The sequence below is a fragment of the Mobula birostris genome, chromosome 11, assembly GCF_030028105.1.
Source record: "Mobula birostris isolate sMobBir1 chromosome 11, sMobBir1.hap1, whole genome shotgun sequence".
Lineage (NCBI taxonomy): Eukaryota > Metazoa > Chordata > Chondrichthyes > Myliobatiformes > Myliobatidae > Mobula > Mobula birostris.
The window spans coordinates 70,156,132-70,175,675 of NC_092380.1; the positions used below are offsets into that span (position 1 = coordinate 70,156,132).

At 42.2% G+C, this 19,544-nt stretch overlaps 1 protein-coding gene across 1 annotated transcript in view; it reads right to left on the reverse strand.

The window, feature by feature from the left end:
* LOC140204681 (vascular cell adhesion protein 1-like) overlaps positions 1 to 18,423 on the reverse strand; it is a 35,368-nt gene extending 16,945 nt beyond the window's left edge. Inside the window, exons 1-8 of the mRNA XM_072271372.1 lie at positions 18,406 to 18,423; positions 18,280 to 18,367; positions 17,633 to 17,944; positions 16,466 to 16,795; positions 9,288 to 9,617; positions 6,807 to 7,136; positions 4,326 to 4,655; positions 1,833 to 2,162 (exon numbers count right to left, since the gene is read on the reverse strand). Of these exons, the coding sequence (XP_072127473.1) occupies positions 1,833 to 2,162; positions 4,326 to 4,655; positions 6,807 to 7,136; positions 9,288 to 9,617; positions 16,466 to 16,795; positions 17,633 to 17,944; positions 18,280 to 18,367; positions 18,406 to 18,423 (2,068 nt within the window). The remainder of the gene's footprint in view (positions 1 to 1,832; positions 2,163 to 4,325; positions 4,656 to 6,806; positions 7,137 to 9,287; positions 9,618 to 16,465; positions 16,796 to 17,632; positions 17,945 to 18,279; positions 18,368 to 18,405) is intronic.
* Positions 18,424 to 19,544: the final 1,121 nt, after the last annotated feature.

A 19,544-nucleotide genomic window follows, 5' to 3' on the forward strand; every position in this document is an offset into this window, starting at 1 on the left:
GCCATGGAAGCTGGTACCAGAATCATCCATGGAAATCCAGTCCATCTTAGAATACTTGAAGAGTGGGCCACTGACTGAGCAGAAAGGAAAAGCACATGTTCCTTCTACAACTACTCAACGTTCGCCATAACCTGCCAACGTATCTGGAAATGAGCATCTATTTGACCTGTATTCATCTGATCGGGAGGCATACAAATAACAGAAAAAAATTAATTTTGTAAAGCTTAATCAGATCTGTATTTTGCTCTTTGCGTGTATTTTGTCATCATGTAAAGAACTGCATTGAAATTTATTGGATATGGGCACCCACCGAATGAAGGCAGCAGACTGAAAGAGCGTTGAAATGGACTGGCAGCTTGTATACAACAGCTCAAATTCACTGTTCCAAATACTAATGCTTGTCTCATCTGCAATATAAAATTCTACTTTGACCCAATAATGGATTTCAAATAAAACATGTCCAGTACCATAATTACTTATTTGCATGCTAACTGGCCCCAACATTTTACACAATACTTACAACTCTTTATGATATTTAAACTCCTCCTGTAAAAGTATTGTTCCAATCATTTCACCAACTGTGCCAGTTAAAAATTACACATTTCACACCGAGGATTTGTCATCAAATCTGATCACACAGCTGCTAAACATCAGCGATACCCCCTCCCACACCCATCCTTCCCCACCCCGTTAAACTGCTGTTCTGAAGCAGAAAGCATCAGCTGTGAGAAATCCTTTTCACAATGATTGGAAGATTTTCTCAGTGACATCGGGCGTATTGATGCTTCACTGCTTTGTGATTAACCATATATTCCAGCAAAGAACCCTCTAATAATCATTTGCTACTAGCGCACAAAGGAATTTTAATTGCGCAGAAATTATTTTCACACTCTACCTCGTTGGTAAGTTAAGTATATTTCACCATCGTACATAATCACATTCCCTTTTCTGGTTTCTGACTCACTGATGTGTATTATTTTATTTCTTTTAAACAATAAATAACAAACAAGACTTGGCAGCTTACTATCCTTTGAATAGCTTCAGGTTTACTTCCACTTAAAAATTCCTTGCTGATGTCACTGGGCAAAAAAATTGCACCGCGCAAGATTTTTCAACAGAATAGCCATTACAAATTAGAAGGAACATTGTGTTCTAGTCCTTTTATTTCTGAAAATCTGTAACATTACCAGCCTCTGTTACTCCCCAGCAATGGGCTACACCCAAGCCCTGCACCATTGCACTGGTTAGTTACCTTACTTGATCCAACACTTTCCAGTGCCAGCCATCAGAGGCACAGTCTGCACACTGTCTCCATGGCTTCCTCTGCACCCGATCTGTGCACTGAGGCGATCACAGTGCTATCCTCACTGAGATGCCAGTTCTAGGTACTCACTATATGTAACTGTGGCCAAGATGCTATGCTCTGTGGGATAGCAGCAAATGATGTACTGGTGGTCTTATCAGAATACAGAGTGTCAATCTCACTGAAATGTACAAAACCCTTATATGTCTGGACAGGGATTAATGTGTAGTTGATGTTTCAATTGGCTGATATACCGAGAACAAGGTATCAGTGTCTTAACAGTTTGGATATGAGAAAAAAAATCATCATTCAGAGCTGTGAGGAAACTATGAAGCCACCTTCAAGGCAGAATTTGAAAGCTATTGGAAAATAAAGTCTGTGGGGCCAGTACAGGGATATAACTCTACAATAAAAAAAACAAAGCCTGGCATGATCTTATTGATTAGAAAAGCAGCCATGAGAAGCCAAATGGCTTAGCCTGCTTCTTATGGTACAATGTGATTGCAGACTTGGTTAGAATGGTATTCACCTCTTAATTGCAGACAGTAACTGGATGTGACAGGCTTGGTTGAAGTTTCAGAATGAAGGAATTGCATCTTGAACTCTTTCCCATGATCACGAACAGTTGGTTTAAATGTCCAATGGGCTGATCGTGAGTAAAAACCACTGGAATCCACTGTACTTTCTTCAGTGACTATTCCTGCTTGTGAGGCATCTTGAATTTTATTATTATCTTTGAACCAGAATATATGATTTCCTTCTGGAAAAAATCCATAAGCCGTGCAGGAAAGTGTTACAGGCTTTCCTATTTCAGGGCAAGGTGGATCCGCCTTAATTTCTGAGATCTTTGGCAATGAAACTACACATAAAAAAGGAAGAAAAATAGGTTAAACCAAATATGCAACTTAAAGAACATTACAAATTAAACCAAAACTGACACGCATTTCTAAGTCAGTAGTTAAAGTCTGAACCAGACTCCTTCCCTACCTCCCATTCACTAGAGTTGAAACATACAGTGATAAAGGAGTTTGTTTGTTAATGCAGAAGTCACATATGTTTGAAAGACAAACGTTTGGTAAGCATGCTGGGAATGATTCTTGACACCAGAGTCAGAATTCATTACTTCATGGAAGAAAAGGAAAGTGATTTTGTTTTAAAATTGATTCCAGAAGGGTATACATGCATGTTCAGCCATGGAAGCTGGTACCAGAATCATCCATGGAAATCCAGTCCATCTTAGAATACTTGAAGAGTGGGCCACTGACTGAGCAGAAAGGAAAAGCACATGTTCCTTCTACAACTACTCAACGTTCGCCATAACCTGCCAACGTATCTGGAAATGAGCATCTATTTGACCTGTATTCATCTGATCGGGAGGCATACAAATAACAGAAAAAAATTAATTTTGTAAAGCTTAATCAGATCTGTATTTTGCTCTTTGCGTGTATTTTGTCATCATGTAAAGAACTGCATTGAAATTTATTGGATATGGGCACCCACCGAATGAAGGCAGCAGACTGAAAGAGCGTTGAAATGGACTGGCAGCTTGTATACAACAGCTCAAATTCACTGTTCCAAATACTAATGCTTGTCTCATCTGCAATATAAAATTCTACTTTGACCCAATAATGGATTTCAAATAAAACATGTCCAGTACCATAATTACTTATTTGCATGCTAACTGGCCCCAACATTTTACACAATACTTACAACTCTTTATGATATTTAAACTCCTCCTGTAAAAGTATTGTTCCAATCATTTCACCAACTGTGCCAGTTAAAAATTACACATTTCACACCGAGGATTTGTCATCAAATCTGATCACACAGCTGCTAAACATCAGCGATACCCCCTCCCACACCCATCCTTCCCCACCCCGTTAAACTGCTGTTCTGAAGCAGAAAGCATCAGCTGTGAGAAATCCTTTTCACAATGATTGGAAGATTTTCTCAGTGACATCGGGCGTATTGATGCTTCACTGCTTTGTGATTAACCATATATTCCAGCAAAGAACCCTCTAATAATCATTTGCTACTAGCGCACAAAGGAATTTTAATTGCGCAGAAATTATTTTCACACTCTACCTCGTTGGTAAGTTAAGTATATTTCACCATCGTACATAATCACATTCCCTTTTCTGGTTTCTGACTCACTGATGTGTATTATTTTATTTCTTTTAAACAATAAATAACAAACAAGACTTGGCAGCTTACTATCCTTTGAATAGCTTCAGGTTTACTTCCACTTAAAAATTCCTTGCTGATGTCACTGGGCAAAAAAATTGCACCGCGCAAGATTTTTCAACAGAATAGCCATTACAAATTAGAAGGAACATTGTGTTCTAGTCCTTTTATTTCTGAAAATCTGTAACATTACCAGCCTCTGTTACTCCCCAGCAATGGGCTACACCCAAGCCCTGCACCATTGCACTGGTTAGTTACCTTACTTGATCCAACACTTTCCAGTGCCAGCCATCAGAGGCACAGTCTGCACACTGTCTCCATGGCTTCCTCTGCACCCGATCTGTGCACTGAGGCGATCACAGTGCTATCCTCACTGAGATGCCAGTTCTAGGTACTCACTATATGTAACTGTGGCCAAGATGCTATGCTCTGTGGGATAGCAGCAAATGATGTACTGGTGGTCTTATCAGAATACAGAGTGTCAATCTCATTGAAATGTACAAAACCCTTATATGTCTGGACAGGGATTAATGTGTAGTTGATGTTTCAATTGGCTGATATACCGAGAACAAGGTATCAGTGTCTTAACAGTTTGGATATGAGAAAAAAAATCATCATTCAGAGCTGTGAGGAAACTATGAAGCCACCTTCAAGGCAGAATTTGAAAGCTATTGGAAAATAAAGTCTGTGGGGCCAGTACAGGGATATAACTCTACAATAAAAAAAACAAAGCCTGGCATGATCTTATTGATTAGAAAAGCAGCCATGAGAAGCCAAATGGCTTAGCCTGCTTCTTATGGTACAATGTGATTGCAGACTTGGTTAGAATGGTATTCACCTCTTAATTGCAGACAGTAACTGGATGTGACAGGCTTGGTTGAAGTTTCAGAATGAAGGAATTGCATCTTGAACTCTTTCCCATGATCACGAACAGTTGGTTTAAATGTCCAATGGGCTGATCGTGAGTAAAAACCACTGGAATCCACTGTACTTTCTTCAGTGACTATTCCTGCTTGTGAGGCATCTTGAATTTTATTATTATCTTTGAACCAGAATATATGATTTCCTTCTGGAAAAAATCCATAAGCCGTGCAGGAAAGTGTTACAGGCTTTCCTATTTCAGGGCAAGGTGGATCCGCCTTAATTTCTGAGATCTTTGGCAATGAAACTACACATAAAAAAGGAAGAAAAATAGGTTAAACCAAATATGCAACTTAAAGAACATTACAAATTAAACCAAAACTGACACGCATTTCTAAGTCAGTAGTTAAAGTCTGATCCAGACTCCTTCCCTACCTCCCATTCACTAGAGCTGAAACATACAGTGATAAAGGAGTTTGTTTGTTAATGCAGAAGTCACATATGTTTGAAAGACAAACGTTTGGTAAGCATGCTGGGAATGATTCTTGACACCAGAGTCAGAATTCATTACTTCATGGAAGAAAAGGAAAGTGATTTTGTTTTAAAATTGATTCCAGAAGGGTATACATGCATGTTCAGCCATGGAAGCTGGTACCAGAATCATCCATGGAAATCCAGTCCATCTTAGAATACTTGAAGAGTGGGCCACTGACTGAGCAGAAAGGAAAAGCACATGACCCTTCTACAACTACTTATCGTTCGCCATAACCTGCCGACCTATCTGGAAATGAGCATCTCATTGACCTTTATTCATATGATCAGGAGGCATACAAATAACAGAAAAAATTCAATTTTGTAAAGCTTAATCAGATCTGTATTTTGCTCTTTGTGTGTATTTTGTCATCATGTAAAGAACTGCGTTGAAATTTATTGGATATGGGCACCCAAGGAATGAAGGCAGCAGACTGACAGAGCGTTGAAATGGAATGGCAGCTTGTATACAACAGCTCAAGTTCACTATTCCAAATACTAATGCTTGTCTCATCTGCAATATAAAATTCTACTTTGACCCAATAACGGATTTCAAGTAAAACATGTCCAGTACCATAATTACTTATTTGCATGCTAACTGGCCCCAACATTTTACACAATACTTACAACTCTTTATGATATTTAAACTCCTCCTGTAAAAGTATTGTTCCAATCATTTCACCAACTGTGCCAGTTAAAAATTACACATTTCACACCGAGGATTTGTCATCAAATCTGATCACACAGCTGTTAAACATCAGCGATACCCCCTCCCACACCCATCCTTCCCCACCCCGTTAAACTGCTGTTCTGCAGCAGAAAGCATCAGCTGAGAGAAAGCCTTTCCACAATGATTGAGAAATTTTCTCAGTGACATCGGGCGTATTAGAGCTTCACTGCTTTGTTATTAATCATAAATTCCAGCAATAATCTTTTGCTACAAATGCAAAAAGGAATTTTAACTGTGCACAAATTATTGTCACCCTCTACCTCGTTGGTAAGTTAAGTATATTTCACAATCGTACATAATCACATTCCCTTTTCTGGTTTCTGACTCACTGATGTGTATTATTTTATTTCTTTTAAACAATAAATAACAAACAAGACTTGGCAGCTTACTATCCTTTGAATAGCTTCAGGTTTACTTCCACTTAAAAATTCCTTGCTGATGTCACTGGGCAAAAAAATTGCACCGCGCAAGATTTTTCAACAGAATAGCCATTACAAATTAGAAGGAACATTGTGTTCTAGTCCTTTTCTTTCTGAAAATCTGTAACATTACCAGCCTCTGTTACTCCCCAGCAATGGGCTACACCCAAGCCCTGCACCATTGCACTGGTTAGTTACCTTACTTGATCCAACACTTTCCAGTGCCAGCCATCAGAGGCACAGTCTGCACACTGTCTCCATGGCTTCCTCTGCACCCGATCTGTGCACTGAGGCGATCACAGTGCTATCCTCACTGAGATGCCAGTTCTAGGTACTCACTATATGTAACTGTGGCCAAGATGCTATACTCTGTGGGATAGCAGCAAATGATGTACTGGTGGTCTTATCAGAATACAGAGTGTCAATCTCATTGAAATGTACAAAACCCTTATATGTCTGGACAGGGATTAATGTGTAGTTGATGTTTCAATTGGCTGATATACCGAGAACAAGGTATCAGTGTCTTAACAGTTTGGATATGAGAAAAAAAATCATCATTCAGAGCTGTGAGGAAACTATGAAGCCACCTTCAAGGCAGAATTTGAAAGCTATTGGAAAATAAAGTCTGTGGGGCCAGTACAGGGATATAACTCTACAATAAAAAAAACAAAGCCTGGCATGATCTTATTGATTAGAAAAGCAGCCATGAGAAGCCAAATGGCTTAGCCTGCTTCTTATGGTACAATGTGATTGCAGACTTGGTTAGAATGGTATTCACCTCTTAATTGCAGACAGTAACTGGATGTGACAGGCTTGGTTGAAGTTTCAGAATGAAGGAATTGCATCTTGAACTCTTTCCCATGATCACGAACAGTTGGTTTAAATGTCCAATGGGCTGATCGTGAGTAAAAACCACTGGAATCCACTGTACTTTCTTCAGTGACTATTCCTGCTTGTGAGGCATCTTGAATTTTATTATTATCTTTGAACCAGAATATATGATTTCCTTCTGGAAAAAATCCATAAGCCGTGCAGGAAAGTGTTACAGGCTTTCCTATTTCAGGGCAAGGTGGATCCGCCTTAATTTCTGAGATCTTTGGCAATGAAACTACACATAAAAAAGGAAGAAAAATAGGTTAAACCAAATATGCAACTTAAAGAACATTACAATTTAAACCAAAACTGACACGCATTTCTAAGTCAGTAGTTAAAGTCTGAACCAGACTCCTTCCCTACCTCCCATTCACTAGAGCTGAAACATACAGTGATAAAGGAGTTTGTTTGTTAATGCAGAAGTCACATATGTTTGAAAGACAAACGTTTGGTAAGCATGCTGGGAATGATTCTTGACACCAGAGTCAGAATTCATTACTTCATGGAAGAAAAGGAAAGTGATTTTGTTTTAAAATTGATTCCAGAAGGGTATACATGCATGTTCAGCCATGGAAGCTGGTACCAGAATCGTCCATGGAAATCCAGTCCATCTTAGAATACTTGAAGAGTGGGCCACTGACTGAGCAGAAAGGATAAGCACATGACCCTTCTACAACTACTTATCGTTCGCCATAACCTGCCGACCTATCTGGAAATGAGCATCTCATTGACCTTTATTCATATGATCAGGAGGCATACAAATAACAGAAAAAATTCAATTTTGTAAAGCTTAATCAGATCTGTATTTTGCTCTTTGTGTGTATTTTGTCATCATGTAAAGAACTGCGTTGAAATTTATTGGATATGGGCACCCAAGGAATGAAGGCAGCAGACTGACAGAGCGTTGAAATGGAATGGCAGCTTGTATACAACAGCTCAAGTTCACTATTCCAAATACTAATGCTTGTCTCATCTGCAATATAAAATTCTACTTTGACCCAATAACGGATTTCAAGTAAAACATGTCCAGTACCATAATTACTTATTTGCATGCTAACTGGCCCCAACATTTTACACAATACTTACAACTCTTTATGATATTTAAACTCCTCCTGTAAAAGTATTGTTCCAATCATTTCACCAACTGTGCCAGTTAAAAATTACACATTTCACACCGAGGATTTGTCATCAAATCTGATCACACAGCTGTTAAGCATCAGCGATACCCCCTCCCACACCCATCCTTCCCCACCCCGTTAAACTGCTGTTCTGCAGCAGAAAGCATCAGCTGAGAGAAAGCCTTTCCACAATGATTGAGAAATTTTCTCAGTGACATCGGGCGTATTAGAGCTTCACTGCTTTGTTATTAATCATACATTCCAGCAATAATCATTTGCTACAAATGCAAAAAGGAATTTTAACTGTGCACAAATTATTGTCACCCTCTACCTCGTTGGTAAGTTAAGTATATTTCACAATCGTACATAATCACATTCCCTTTTCTGGTTTCTGACTCACTGATGTGTATTATTTTATTTCTTTTAAACAATAAATAACAAACAAGACTTGGCAGCTTACTATCCTTTGAATAGCTTCAGGTTTACTTCCACTTAAAAATTCCTTGCTGATGTCACTGGGCAAAAAAATTGCACCGCGCAAGATTTTTCAACAGAATAGCCATTACAAATTAGAGGGAACATTGTGTTCTAGTCCTTTTATTTCTGAAAATCTGTAACATTACCAGCCTCTGTTACTCCCCAGCAATGGGCTACACCCAAGCCCTGCACCATTGCACTGGTTAGTTACCTTACTTGATCCAACACTTTCCAGTGCCAGCCATCAGAGGCACAGTCTGCACACTGTCTCCATGGCTTCCTCTGCACCCGATCTGTGCACTGAGGCGATCACAGTGCTATCCTCACTGAGATGCCAGTTCTAGGTACTCACTATATGTAACTGTGGCCAAGATGCTATGCTCTGTGGGATAGCAGCAAATGATGTACTGGTGGTCTTATCAGAATACAGAGTGTCAATCTCATTGAAATGTACAAAACCCTTATATGTCTGGACAGGGATTAATGTGTAGTTGATGTTTCAATTGGCTGATATACCGAGAACAAGGTATCAGTGTCTTAACAGTTTGGATATGAGAAAAAAAATCATCATTCAGAGCTGTGAGGAAACTATGAAGCCACCTTCAAGGCAGAATTTGAAAGCTATTGGAAAATAAAGTCTGTGGGGCCAGTACAGCGATATAACTCTGCAATAAAAAAAACAAAGCCTGGCATGATCTTATTGATTAGAAAAGCAGCCATGAGAAGCCAAATGGCTTAGCCTGCTTCTTATGGTACAATGTGATTGCAGACTTGGTTAGAATGGTATTCACCTCTTAATTGCAGACAGTAACTGGATGTGACAGGCTTGGTTGAAGTTTCAGAATGAAGGAATTGCATCTTGAACTCTTTCCCATGATCACGAACAGTTGGTTTAAATGTCCAATGGGCTGATCGTGAGTAAAAACCACTGGAATCCACTGTACTTTCTTCAGTGACTATTCCTGCTTGTGAGGCATCTTGAATTTTATTATTATCTTTGAACCAGAATATATGATTTCCTTCTGGAAAAAATCCATAAGCCGTGCAGGAAAGTGTTACAGGCTTTCCTATTTCAGGGCAAGGTGGATCCGCCTTAATTTCTGAGATCTTTGGCAATGAAACTACACATAAAAAAGGAAGAAAAATAGGTTAAACCAAATATGCAACTTAAAGAACATTACAATTTAAACCAAAACTGACACGCATTTCTAAGTCAGTAGTTAAAGTCTGAACCAGACTCCTTCCCTACCTCCCATTCACTAGAGCTGAAACATACAGTGATAAAGGAGTTTGTTTGTTAATGCAGAAGTCACATATGTTTGAAAGACAAACGTTTGGTAAGCATGCTGGGAATGATTCTTGACACCAGAGTCAGAATTCATTACTTCATGGAAGAAAAGGAAAGTGATTTTGTTTTAAAATTGATTCCAGAAGGGTATACATGCATGTTCAGCCATGGAAGCTGGTACCAGAATCGTCCATGGAAATCCAGTCCATCTTAGAATACTTGAAGAGTGGGCCACTGACTGAGCAGAAAGGATAAGCACATGACCCTTCTACAACTACTTATCGTTCGCCATAACCTGCCGACCTATCTGGAAATGAGCATCTCATTGACCTTTATTCATATGATCAGGAGGCATACAAGTAACAGAAAAAATTCAATTTTGTAAAGCTTAATCAGATCTGTATTTTGCTCTTTGTGTGTATTTTGTCATCATGTAAAGAACTGCGTTGAAATTTATTGGATATGGGCACCCACCGAATGAAGGCAGCAGACTGACAGAGCGTTGAAATGGAATGGCAGCTTGTATACAACAGCTCAAGTTCACTATTCCAAATACTAATGCTTGTCTCATCTGCAATATAAAATTCTACTTTGACCCAATAACGGATTTCAAGTAAAACATGTCCAGTACCATAATTACTTATTTGCATGCTAACTGGCCCCAACATTTTACACAATACTTACAACTCTTTATGATATTTAAACTCCTCCTGTAAAAGTATTGTTCCAATCATTTCACCAACTGTGCCAGTTAAAAATTACACATTTCACACCGAGGATTTTTCATCAAATCTGATCACACAGCTGTTAAACATCAGCGATACCCCCTCCCACACCCATCCTTCCCCACCCCGTTAAACTGCTGTTCTGCAGCAGAAAGCATCAGCTGAGAGAAAGCCTTTCCACAATGATTGAGAAATTTTCTCAGTGACATCGGGCGTATTAGAGCTTCACTGCTTTGTTATTAATCATACATTCCAGCAATAATCATTTGCTACAAATGCAAAAAGGAATTTTAACTGTGCACAAATTATTGTCACCCTCTACCTCGTTGGTAAGTTAAGTATATTTCACCATCGTACATAATCACATTCCCTTTTCTGGTTTCTGACTCACTGATGTGTATTATTTTATTTCTTTTAAACAATAAATAACAAACAAGACTTGGCAGCTTACTATCCTTTGAATAGCTTCAGGTTTACTTCCACTTAAAAATTCCTTGCTGATGTCACTGGGCAAAAAAATTGCAGCGCGCAAGATTTTTCAACAGAATAGCCATTACAAATTAGAGGGAACATTGTGTTCTAGTCCTTTTATTTCTGAAAATCTGTAACATTACCAGCCTCTGTTACTCCCCAGCAATGGGCTACACCCAAGCCCTGCACCATTGCACTGGTTAGTTACCTTACTTGATCCAACACTTTCCGGTGCCAGCCATCAGAGGCACAGTCTGCACACTGTCTCCATGGCTTCCTCTGCACCCGATCTGTGCACTGAGGCGATCACAGTGCTATTCTCACTGAGATGCCAGTTCTAGGCACTCACTATATGTAACTGTGGCCAAGATGCTATGCTCTGTGGGATAGCAGCAAATGATGTACTGGTGGTCTTATCAGAATACAGAGTGTCAATCTCATTGAAATGTACAAACCTCTTATCTGTTTGGACAAGGATTAATGTGCAGTTGATGTTTCAACTGACTGATATACCGAGAACAAGGTATCAGTGTCTTAAGCCTCCTTTCCACTTGCTTTACTCTCAGAGCCGTCCTCCCACACTCAGCGCCTGCACCGCAGGCAGAGTAGTTGCCGGCCGTCGGAGGCCTCTGTGGTGTGGGCAGAGCGCCGGTTCGCTGCCTGGTGACGATGTCAGCCCTGCTCTGTGCTGATGCCCTGCTTCCAGGAAGACCACTGTGGGCCCAGCGCCGACCCCTGGGTAACCGCACCTGATTTTCGTTCCAGTCTCGCAGACCCGGGCTCCAGCCTTCACGGCCTCTGCCGCTCGCTTTTTGACCAACGCGCCTCTCCCCCGTCTCATTCCTTCGGCTTGCCAATTTCTCGGACCGTGACTGGGTAACGGGACGCCTCTGGGGTGGGGGGGGGGGTGGTGGGAGAGAAAGTGGACCATGGGAAAACACCGTCCGCCCATGGCTTTCATAATGAAAAAGAAGAAATTCAAGTTCCAGACGAGCTTCAACCTGGAGGAGTTGGCCGCCGTTCCCTTCGTCAACGGTGTGCTTTTCTGTAAGATCCGCCTTCTGGATGGAGGCGATTTCACCCAACTTTCATCCAGACAGGAAGTTCAGGAGAATTGTGTTCGTTGGAAGAAAAAATTTTCTTTCATCTGCAAGATGACTGCAAATCCTGCAACTGGTGTACTAGATCCTTGCACTTGCAGAGTATCTGTACATAAGGTGACCATCCCAACGGCGGAGCAGGCGGAAGAGGAGACATCTCCCAACGGCTGCAAAGGCGGATGAGGATGCCCAACAATGGGTAGGGAGGCTTGCGAGCATGCCGCAAGAACCGCCGTAGACCCACAACACTCAGGGCTTGTCTACCTAGTGTGTGAAGCCTGGATTCGGCGGACTGCGCGGAAGAAACCATCACTGGTTCAACGGGCATAAAGGCGATTTTCAGCAATGCGTCGTGCAGCGCTAAGAGGGCACAGTGAGACACACAGAACACTGCTGGCCATCCATTGCATCCTGACCTATCTCCAGCCGTCTCGACTATGTCTTGCCGCTGGGTCCAGATGGGCCGGGACGAGAGAGTGAGGCTGACGACCTGCGCAACTCTCCCTCACTTTAATCGAAGTCAAGCGCAAGTCATGACTTCAAACCCAACGCACAACCTAAAGTCCTGTGGCGATGGGGGAGTGGCGAAGCAGCAGGTACGGATACACTGGAAGCTGTAGTCACAAACCTGCACACAGGCGGCCCAGGGCATATGGTCGCTCTCTACTGGACCGAAGCAGCAGTTGAGTTCGGCAGCCCCCTGGGTGTCTGAGCAGCCCTCTTTAGGATCGCTCTGCTCACCTCCATGGAGGAAGGGGCTAGAAAGGGTGCCTCAAACATAGTCTGCTTCACTTCACCCTGGCCAGCTTACCGCGGCTGGTGGGGATCCCTCATAGCGGTCGACCTACAACAGTGAAGAAGAAAGTGATGGTGCTCAACCTTGGCACATGAAACGTGAGAACTCTGCGAGATAACATCAAGGCAGACAGACCAGAGAGAAGAACTGCACTGGTTGCAAAAGAGCTAGCTCACTACAACGTGGACATAGCAGCTCTCAGTGAAACGCACCTAGCAGACAAGGGCCAGCTGACAGAACGTAGTGGTGGATACACGTTCTTCTGGAGCGGTCGCAGCAGCGCTGAACGACGAGAAGCAGGCGTGGGATTTGTCATCAATTCTAACCTCGCCCGTAAACTCACCAAGCACCCAGAGAGCATCAACGACCGCCTTATGACACTTCAGCTCCCACTTGCAAACAAGAAGAGTGCTTCGCTGATTAGTGCCTAAGCTCCCACCATAACCAACCCAGATGACATTAAAGACAAGTTCTATGAAGGACCTGACGCCCTCATCTCAGCAATCCCACAGTCAGAGAAGCTCATCCTTCTCGGGGACTTCAATGCCAGAGTAGAGACAGACTACCAAACCTGGGAAGGGATCGTTGGAAGACACGGCACTGGCAAGTGTAATAACAACGACCTTCTGCTCCTCAAGACGTGTGCCACACATGACCTTGTCATCACCAACACCCTGTTCCGCTTACCCACCCATAAGAAGACGTCATGGATGCACCCACGCTCGAAGCACTGGCATCTGATTGACTACATCATCACCAGGAAGAGGGACAGGATGGATGTCAGAGTGATGAGAGCCATGTGTGGTGCCGACTGCTGGACCGACCACCGCCTCATTGTGTCCAAGTTCAGGCTTCGCATTCTGCCCATGAGAAGACCCCAAGGGCATAAGACTGCAAAGAGGCTGAATGTCTCCAAGCTGAAAAGCACCAGGGTTGCAGAAGAATTCGTCGATGACCTTGAAGGCAGACTGCCAGACACACCACAGGATGATGGGACCAGCGTTGAGGAACAGTGGACGACCTTCAGAGATGCTGTCTACACTACCGCCCTCGAACATCTCGGACCAGCAACCCGAAGAAACCAAGACTGGTTCGATGAGAATGATGAAGAAATACGGGCACTACTAATGGAGAAACATCAACATTACAGAGCGCATCAGAACGACCCCACATTGCTAGCCAAGAAAGGTGCCTTTACCAATGCATGAAGAAAGGTGCAGAAAAAACTTAGCGAGATGCAGGACAGCTGGTTCAGCAAGAAGGCCGATGAAATCCAGGGCTACGCAGACAGCCACGACATAAAGCGCTTCTACGATGCGCTTAAGGCTGTATACGGACCCCAGTCCTCCGGCTCCTCACCCCTCCTCAACGCAGATGAGACGCAGCTGCTGACAGAGAAGAAGCAGATTCTGGATCGATGGGCTGAGCACTTTAACAACGTCCTTAATCGCCCTGCCGACATCAACGACGAGACCATTGCCCGCCTGCCCCAGGTAGAGATTGACAAGAGTCTTGACACCCTTCCCACAGTAGGTGAAGTCAGGAAGGCAGTGAAGCAACTCTCCTGTGGCAAAACGCCAGGACCCGATGCAATCCCTGCTGAGGTATACAAAGCAGGAGGCCCTGTCATGATGCAAAAGCTGACTGTACTCTTCCTGTCCACGTGGAAAAAGGGACAGGTCCCGCAACAGCTGAAAGATGCCAGCATAGTCCACATCTACAAGAGGAAAGGCAACCGCCAGTCTTGCGACAACCACCGAGGCATCTCCCTCTTGTCCACTGCAGGGAAGATTCTGGCCTGCGTCCTGCTCAACCGCCTTCTTCAACATCTTGAGCAAGGTCTGCTCCCAGAAAGCCAGTGCGGCTTCCGTGCAGAACGTGGGACTGCGGACATGATCTTTGCTGCGCGCCAACTCCAGGAAAAATGCCAGGAGCAACACAGCGACCTCTTCGTGACCTTTGTCGATCTAACCAAGGCTTTTGATACGGTCAGCAGAGAAGGATTGTGGAAGATCATGGAGAAGTTTGGCTGCCCCAGCAAGTTCATCCAATCGTCCGGCAGTTCCACGACGGTATGATGGTGAAAGTTCTGGATGACGGCGATGAGTCGGAGGCCTTCCCAGTGACAAATGGCGTCAAACAAGGCTGCGTTCTTGCCCCGACTCTGTTCAGTATGGTATTCTCTGCCATGCTGACCGATGCCTTCCGTAACTACGAAGAAGGAATCCACATCAGGTACAGGACTGATGGCAGGTTGTTCAACCTTAGGCGCCTGCAGGCAGTTACAAAGGTGCAAGAGACTGTCATCAGAGACTTCTTGTTTGCTGATGACTGCACACTCAACGCCAGCACAGAGCAGGAGATGCAGCGTGAAATGGACTGCTTCTCACAAGCCTGCGACAACTTCGGTCTCACTATCAGCACCAAAAAGACCGAAGTTATGTACCAGACTGCCCCAGGAAAGCCATACCAGGAGCCGCGCATCACAGTGAAGGGCCAGAACCTCCAGGCAGCGACAACTTCACCTACCTGGGCAGCATACTCTCTCGCGCAGTGAACATAGACGCTGAGGTCAACAACAGGATTGCCAAAGCCAGCACCGCCTTTGGGAGACTCCATGAGAATGTCTGGGAGCGGAGAGGACTCAGCCTTACCACCAAGCTGAAGGTCTACTGTGCAGTGGTCCTTACCACCCTCCTTTACGTCAGCGGGACCTGGACTGTCTACATCAGACACGCCAAACAGCTCAACCACTTTCACCTGAGCTGTCTCCGCAGACTCCTCCACATCAGGTGGCAGGACAAAGTCCCCAACACGGAAATCCTGATACGAGCTGGGCTCTGCAGCGTCTACACCCTCCTGCTGAAAGTCCAAGCCAGGTGGGCTGGACATGCGGTCAGAATGCCAGACAGCCGATTCCTAAGCAGCTGCTGTACGGAGAACTGTGTCAGGGCAAGCGCTCAGTCAGGGGGCAGAAGAAACGTTACAAAGACTGCCTCAAAGCGTCCCTCAAAGGCCTGGGTGTCAACATCAACACGTGGGAGACGCTTGCCCTCGACCGTCCAGCTTGGCGCAGCAAGATCACCACAGGAGCCCGTGCAGCTGAAGTCAGGCGCATCATCGAGGCGCAACGACAGCGCGCTGTGCGCAAGGCCCGAGCAGCATCCACTGCCACGACAGCACCCACCCACTTGTGTCCCACATGTGGGCGAGCCTTCAGGGCCCGGATTGGCCTCATCAGTCTCCTCCGGATCCACAGTACCAATCTCCCATTTCACTTTGAAGCCATGGTGATCTTCGACTACGAAGGGCGAACAACAACAACATCAGTGTCTTAACAGTTTGGATAGGAGAAAAAAATTCATCATTCAGAGCTGTGAGGAAACTATGAAGCCATCTTCAAGGCAGAAATTGAAAGATATTGGAAAATAAAGTCTGTGGGGCCAGTACAGAGATATAACTCTGCAATAAAAAAAACAAAGCCTGGCATGATCTTATTGAATAGAAAAGCAGCCATGAGAAGCCAAATGGCTTAGCCTGCTTCTTATGGTACAATGTGACTGCAGACTTGGTTAGAATGGGTATTTACCTCTTAATTGCAGAGAGTAACTGGATGTGACAGGCTTGCTTGAAGTTTCAGAATGAAGGATTTGCATCTTGAACTCTTTCCCATGATCACGAGCAGTTGGGTTAAATGTCCAATGGGATGATCGTGAATACAAACCACTGGAATCCTTTGTACTTTCTTCAGTGACTATTCCTGCTTGTGATGCATCTTCAATTTTACTATCATCTTTGAACCAGAATATCTGATTTCCTTCTGGATAAAATCCATAAGCCGTGCAGGAAAGTTTTAAAGGCTTTCCTATTTCAGGGCAAGATGGATCTGCCTTAATTTCTGAGATCTTTGGCAATGAAACTAGACATAAAAAAGGAAGAAAAATACTTTAAACCAAATATGCAACTTAAAGAACATTACAATTTAAACCAAAACTGACAAGCATTTCTTAGTAAGTAGTTAAAGACTGAAAACTATTAAAAGCAATGAAAAAAAAAGCTATTGTCATGTCTTTCCTGATTTGGATTATTATTTTATTTCTAATTACTGGATCTCACTGCTTTCTTGTGGGTTCTCAGCTGTTGTTGATTGCTCATTATTCTCTTGTTAAGGAATTAGCTTTCATCATCAGGACAGTCATTTTACATTGTTTATATATTTCATTTAGTAGTTAGAAGCACTGGTTATTTGAATCTGTCTTTTGTTAGAATGCTAACATTTTAATTAAAAAAAAGAATCATTCAGGAGAGTTCTTTAAACTATCCTTTATCCTTTAATTGCGTGAAATACTGTCAAACATCCTTGAAAAGTATAGTCATAAGGCGGCTAGTTTTGTTCAAATAGTTTTAGTTTTTACAATCAATAGCAATTTAAAGTTTTATACTTTTTCCTCTTAACTATATCTATGTATTAACTTTTATTTCTTTACCTACAAATCAATGAATTCACCCATTTTAATTTACTTTCATTTTCTAAGGAATTCTCTGTTCAATCAAATCCACCATGTTCACCTTCCTTTGCAGTAATACAATTAGCCTGTAGGATTTGTGACACTTAGCTTGCTGTCTTAGTAAATGGATGCCAAAAAATTACAAGGTATGTCCTAGTACCAACAGTTATCATTAGGCATCCATCCTTTATGAATTTCAAATTGATTGTAGAAAAAACAAGTTCAGAAACAAAAGAAGTGTTACTTACTCACTTCACCAGCTACCCAGTGAGTCTCTGTTGGCCTTGATAAGCTCTCATGTGCTATTTGGCATGTGTATTTTGTCTCAGTGTCAGCGCTGCTAAGAACAATCTGCAATTTAGCTGTGAAATGATAGAGTTCATCCTGTCCAATCACTGCATCATTAACTTCAGAATTTTGTTGAATTTCTGAGCCATCTTTGAGCCATTTAACTGTGATATCTCTGGGGTAAAATGCACTTATTTGACAGCTTAAATTCACAGGCACTTCTGCAATTAGTTTTTCTGCTTCACACTTTATAGTGCCTAGTTCTGGAGGAGCTGGAAAAGAAAACAAGGTTTTAAACATGAGCAGATTTTCAAAAGTGGGGGACTAGATATTGCGCTTTCCATACGTAATTACTTATAGCTTTGTAAACTTTGGAAAAAGACATAAAATATAATTACTTAATTTATTAATTTCAGTACAATCCTACCCTATTGACTTAGCTTGCTATATTCTTAAATTACATCAATTATTTTCCCTTGTAACATTATTACTACCTTGTAACAGTAAGAGAAATATGGCATCAAGACAATGCATTCATCAGAGGAGCCTCCAAATGAAATAAGCAATCTGGATCCTTTCTTGTTGCAAGGCTTGGATAATAGTATACCTGTAATTCTTAGGGCTATTTCTTTCTCTTGCTTGTCGTTAGTGGAGTGGTGCAGTATGCTACATAAGCACTGCGAGTTCTGGTCTTGCTGTATATTTGGCACAATAACTAATACACTAGCAATGCTGTAAGTTTTGTCTTCATGCCCCACTTCACTGATGTAATGCTTTGCCTTCAAATTCATCCTGTTGTCATCGTGTTTGTTTGTCGTATTGTCCAGCTGCAACCGGACAAGTTCTTCCAAATCTTTATTCTTTCTCTTTTGTTGCCATATAATACTTAATGGTCTTGGTTTAAATCCACTGACTGAACAAGACAAAGCCACAGGTTCCTTGTCTTTGATGAGAGGTGGCATCAAAATATTTAAAACCTTAGGTGGCACTTAAAAAAGAGAAAATGAAAAATTAATCTCACAAACTGAAATGCAAAGAAAGAAAAAAATACTGAATTGTTTTAAATGCTTAATGACTGTGTCCACCTGATGAAGAACTGTATTCAACATAACTATCCACATCATTGACATAAGAGATTCTACTGGTGCTGGAAATCTTGAGCAAAACATGCAAAACGCTGGAGAAGCTCAGCAGGTCAGGCAATATCTACGGAAGGCAAAACAGCTGACGTTTTGGGCCATGACCCGTCAGTACTCTTCACCATAGTTGCTGCCTGACCTGCTGAGTTCCTCCAGAATTTTGTGTATCCACGTCAATGTCAAATACCATATATGTTAATGAAAGACATTCAAAATGGAACCACAAAAGACAGCAATTAATAATTAAAGAAAATGTTTGCAATTTACCTCCTTTAACATCTAGTGTCAGTGTCTTAGTTATAGGCTCTTTAAGTGCTTGATGTTGAACTTCGATACTTAACTCAGCCCCATCATCCTGAGAAATATCTGGATATATTCCGACACTGACTTCTACACTACAAATCTTTCGTGTGTTAATTTTGAATTCAGAAATCTGTGGTTTAAAGGATGCATCTTTGTCATCTGACTGAATGAGGATTTTTGTTTCATTACAATCCGGTCCATTTGTTGATACATACTGACAGCAGTTTTTTTTCCCATCTTTGTTGCTCCAATTCAGAAGCTGACATTTATCGTTCTGCTTCCTCTTTGCGTAAATCATGATTGTAATCTCATAAGGTCGAAATGAGCTAACCATCCAAGTGACTACGCTTTCTTCAAGATGTTTCAAAACTTGATATTCACTGCATCCAGTAATTTTTGGAGGAACTAGTCAAAACAAAATAAGTAATTA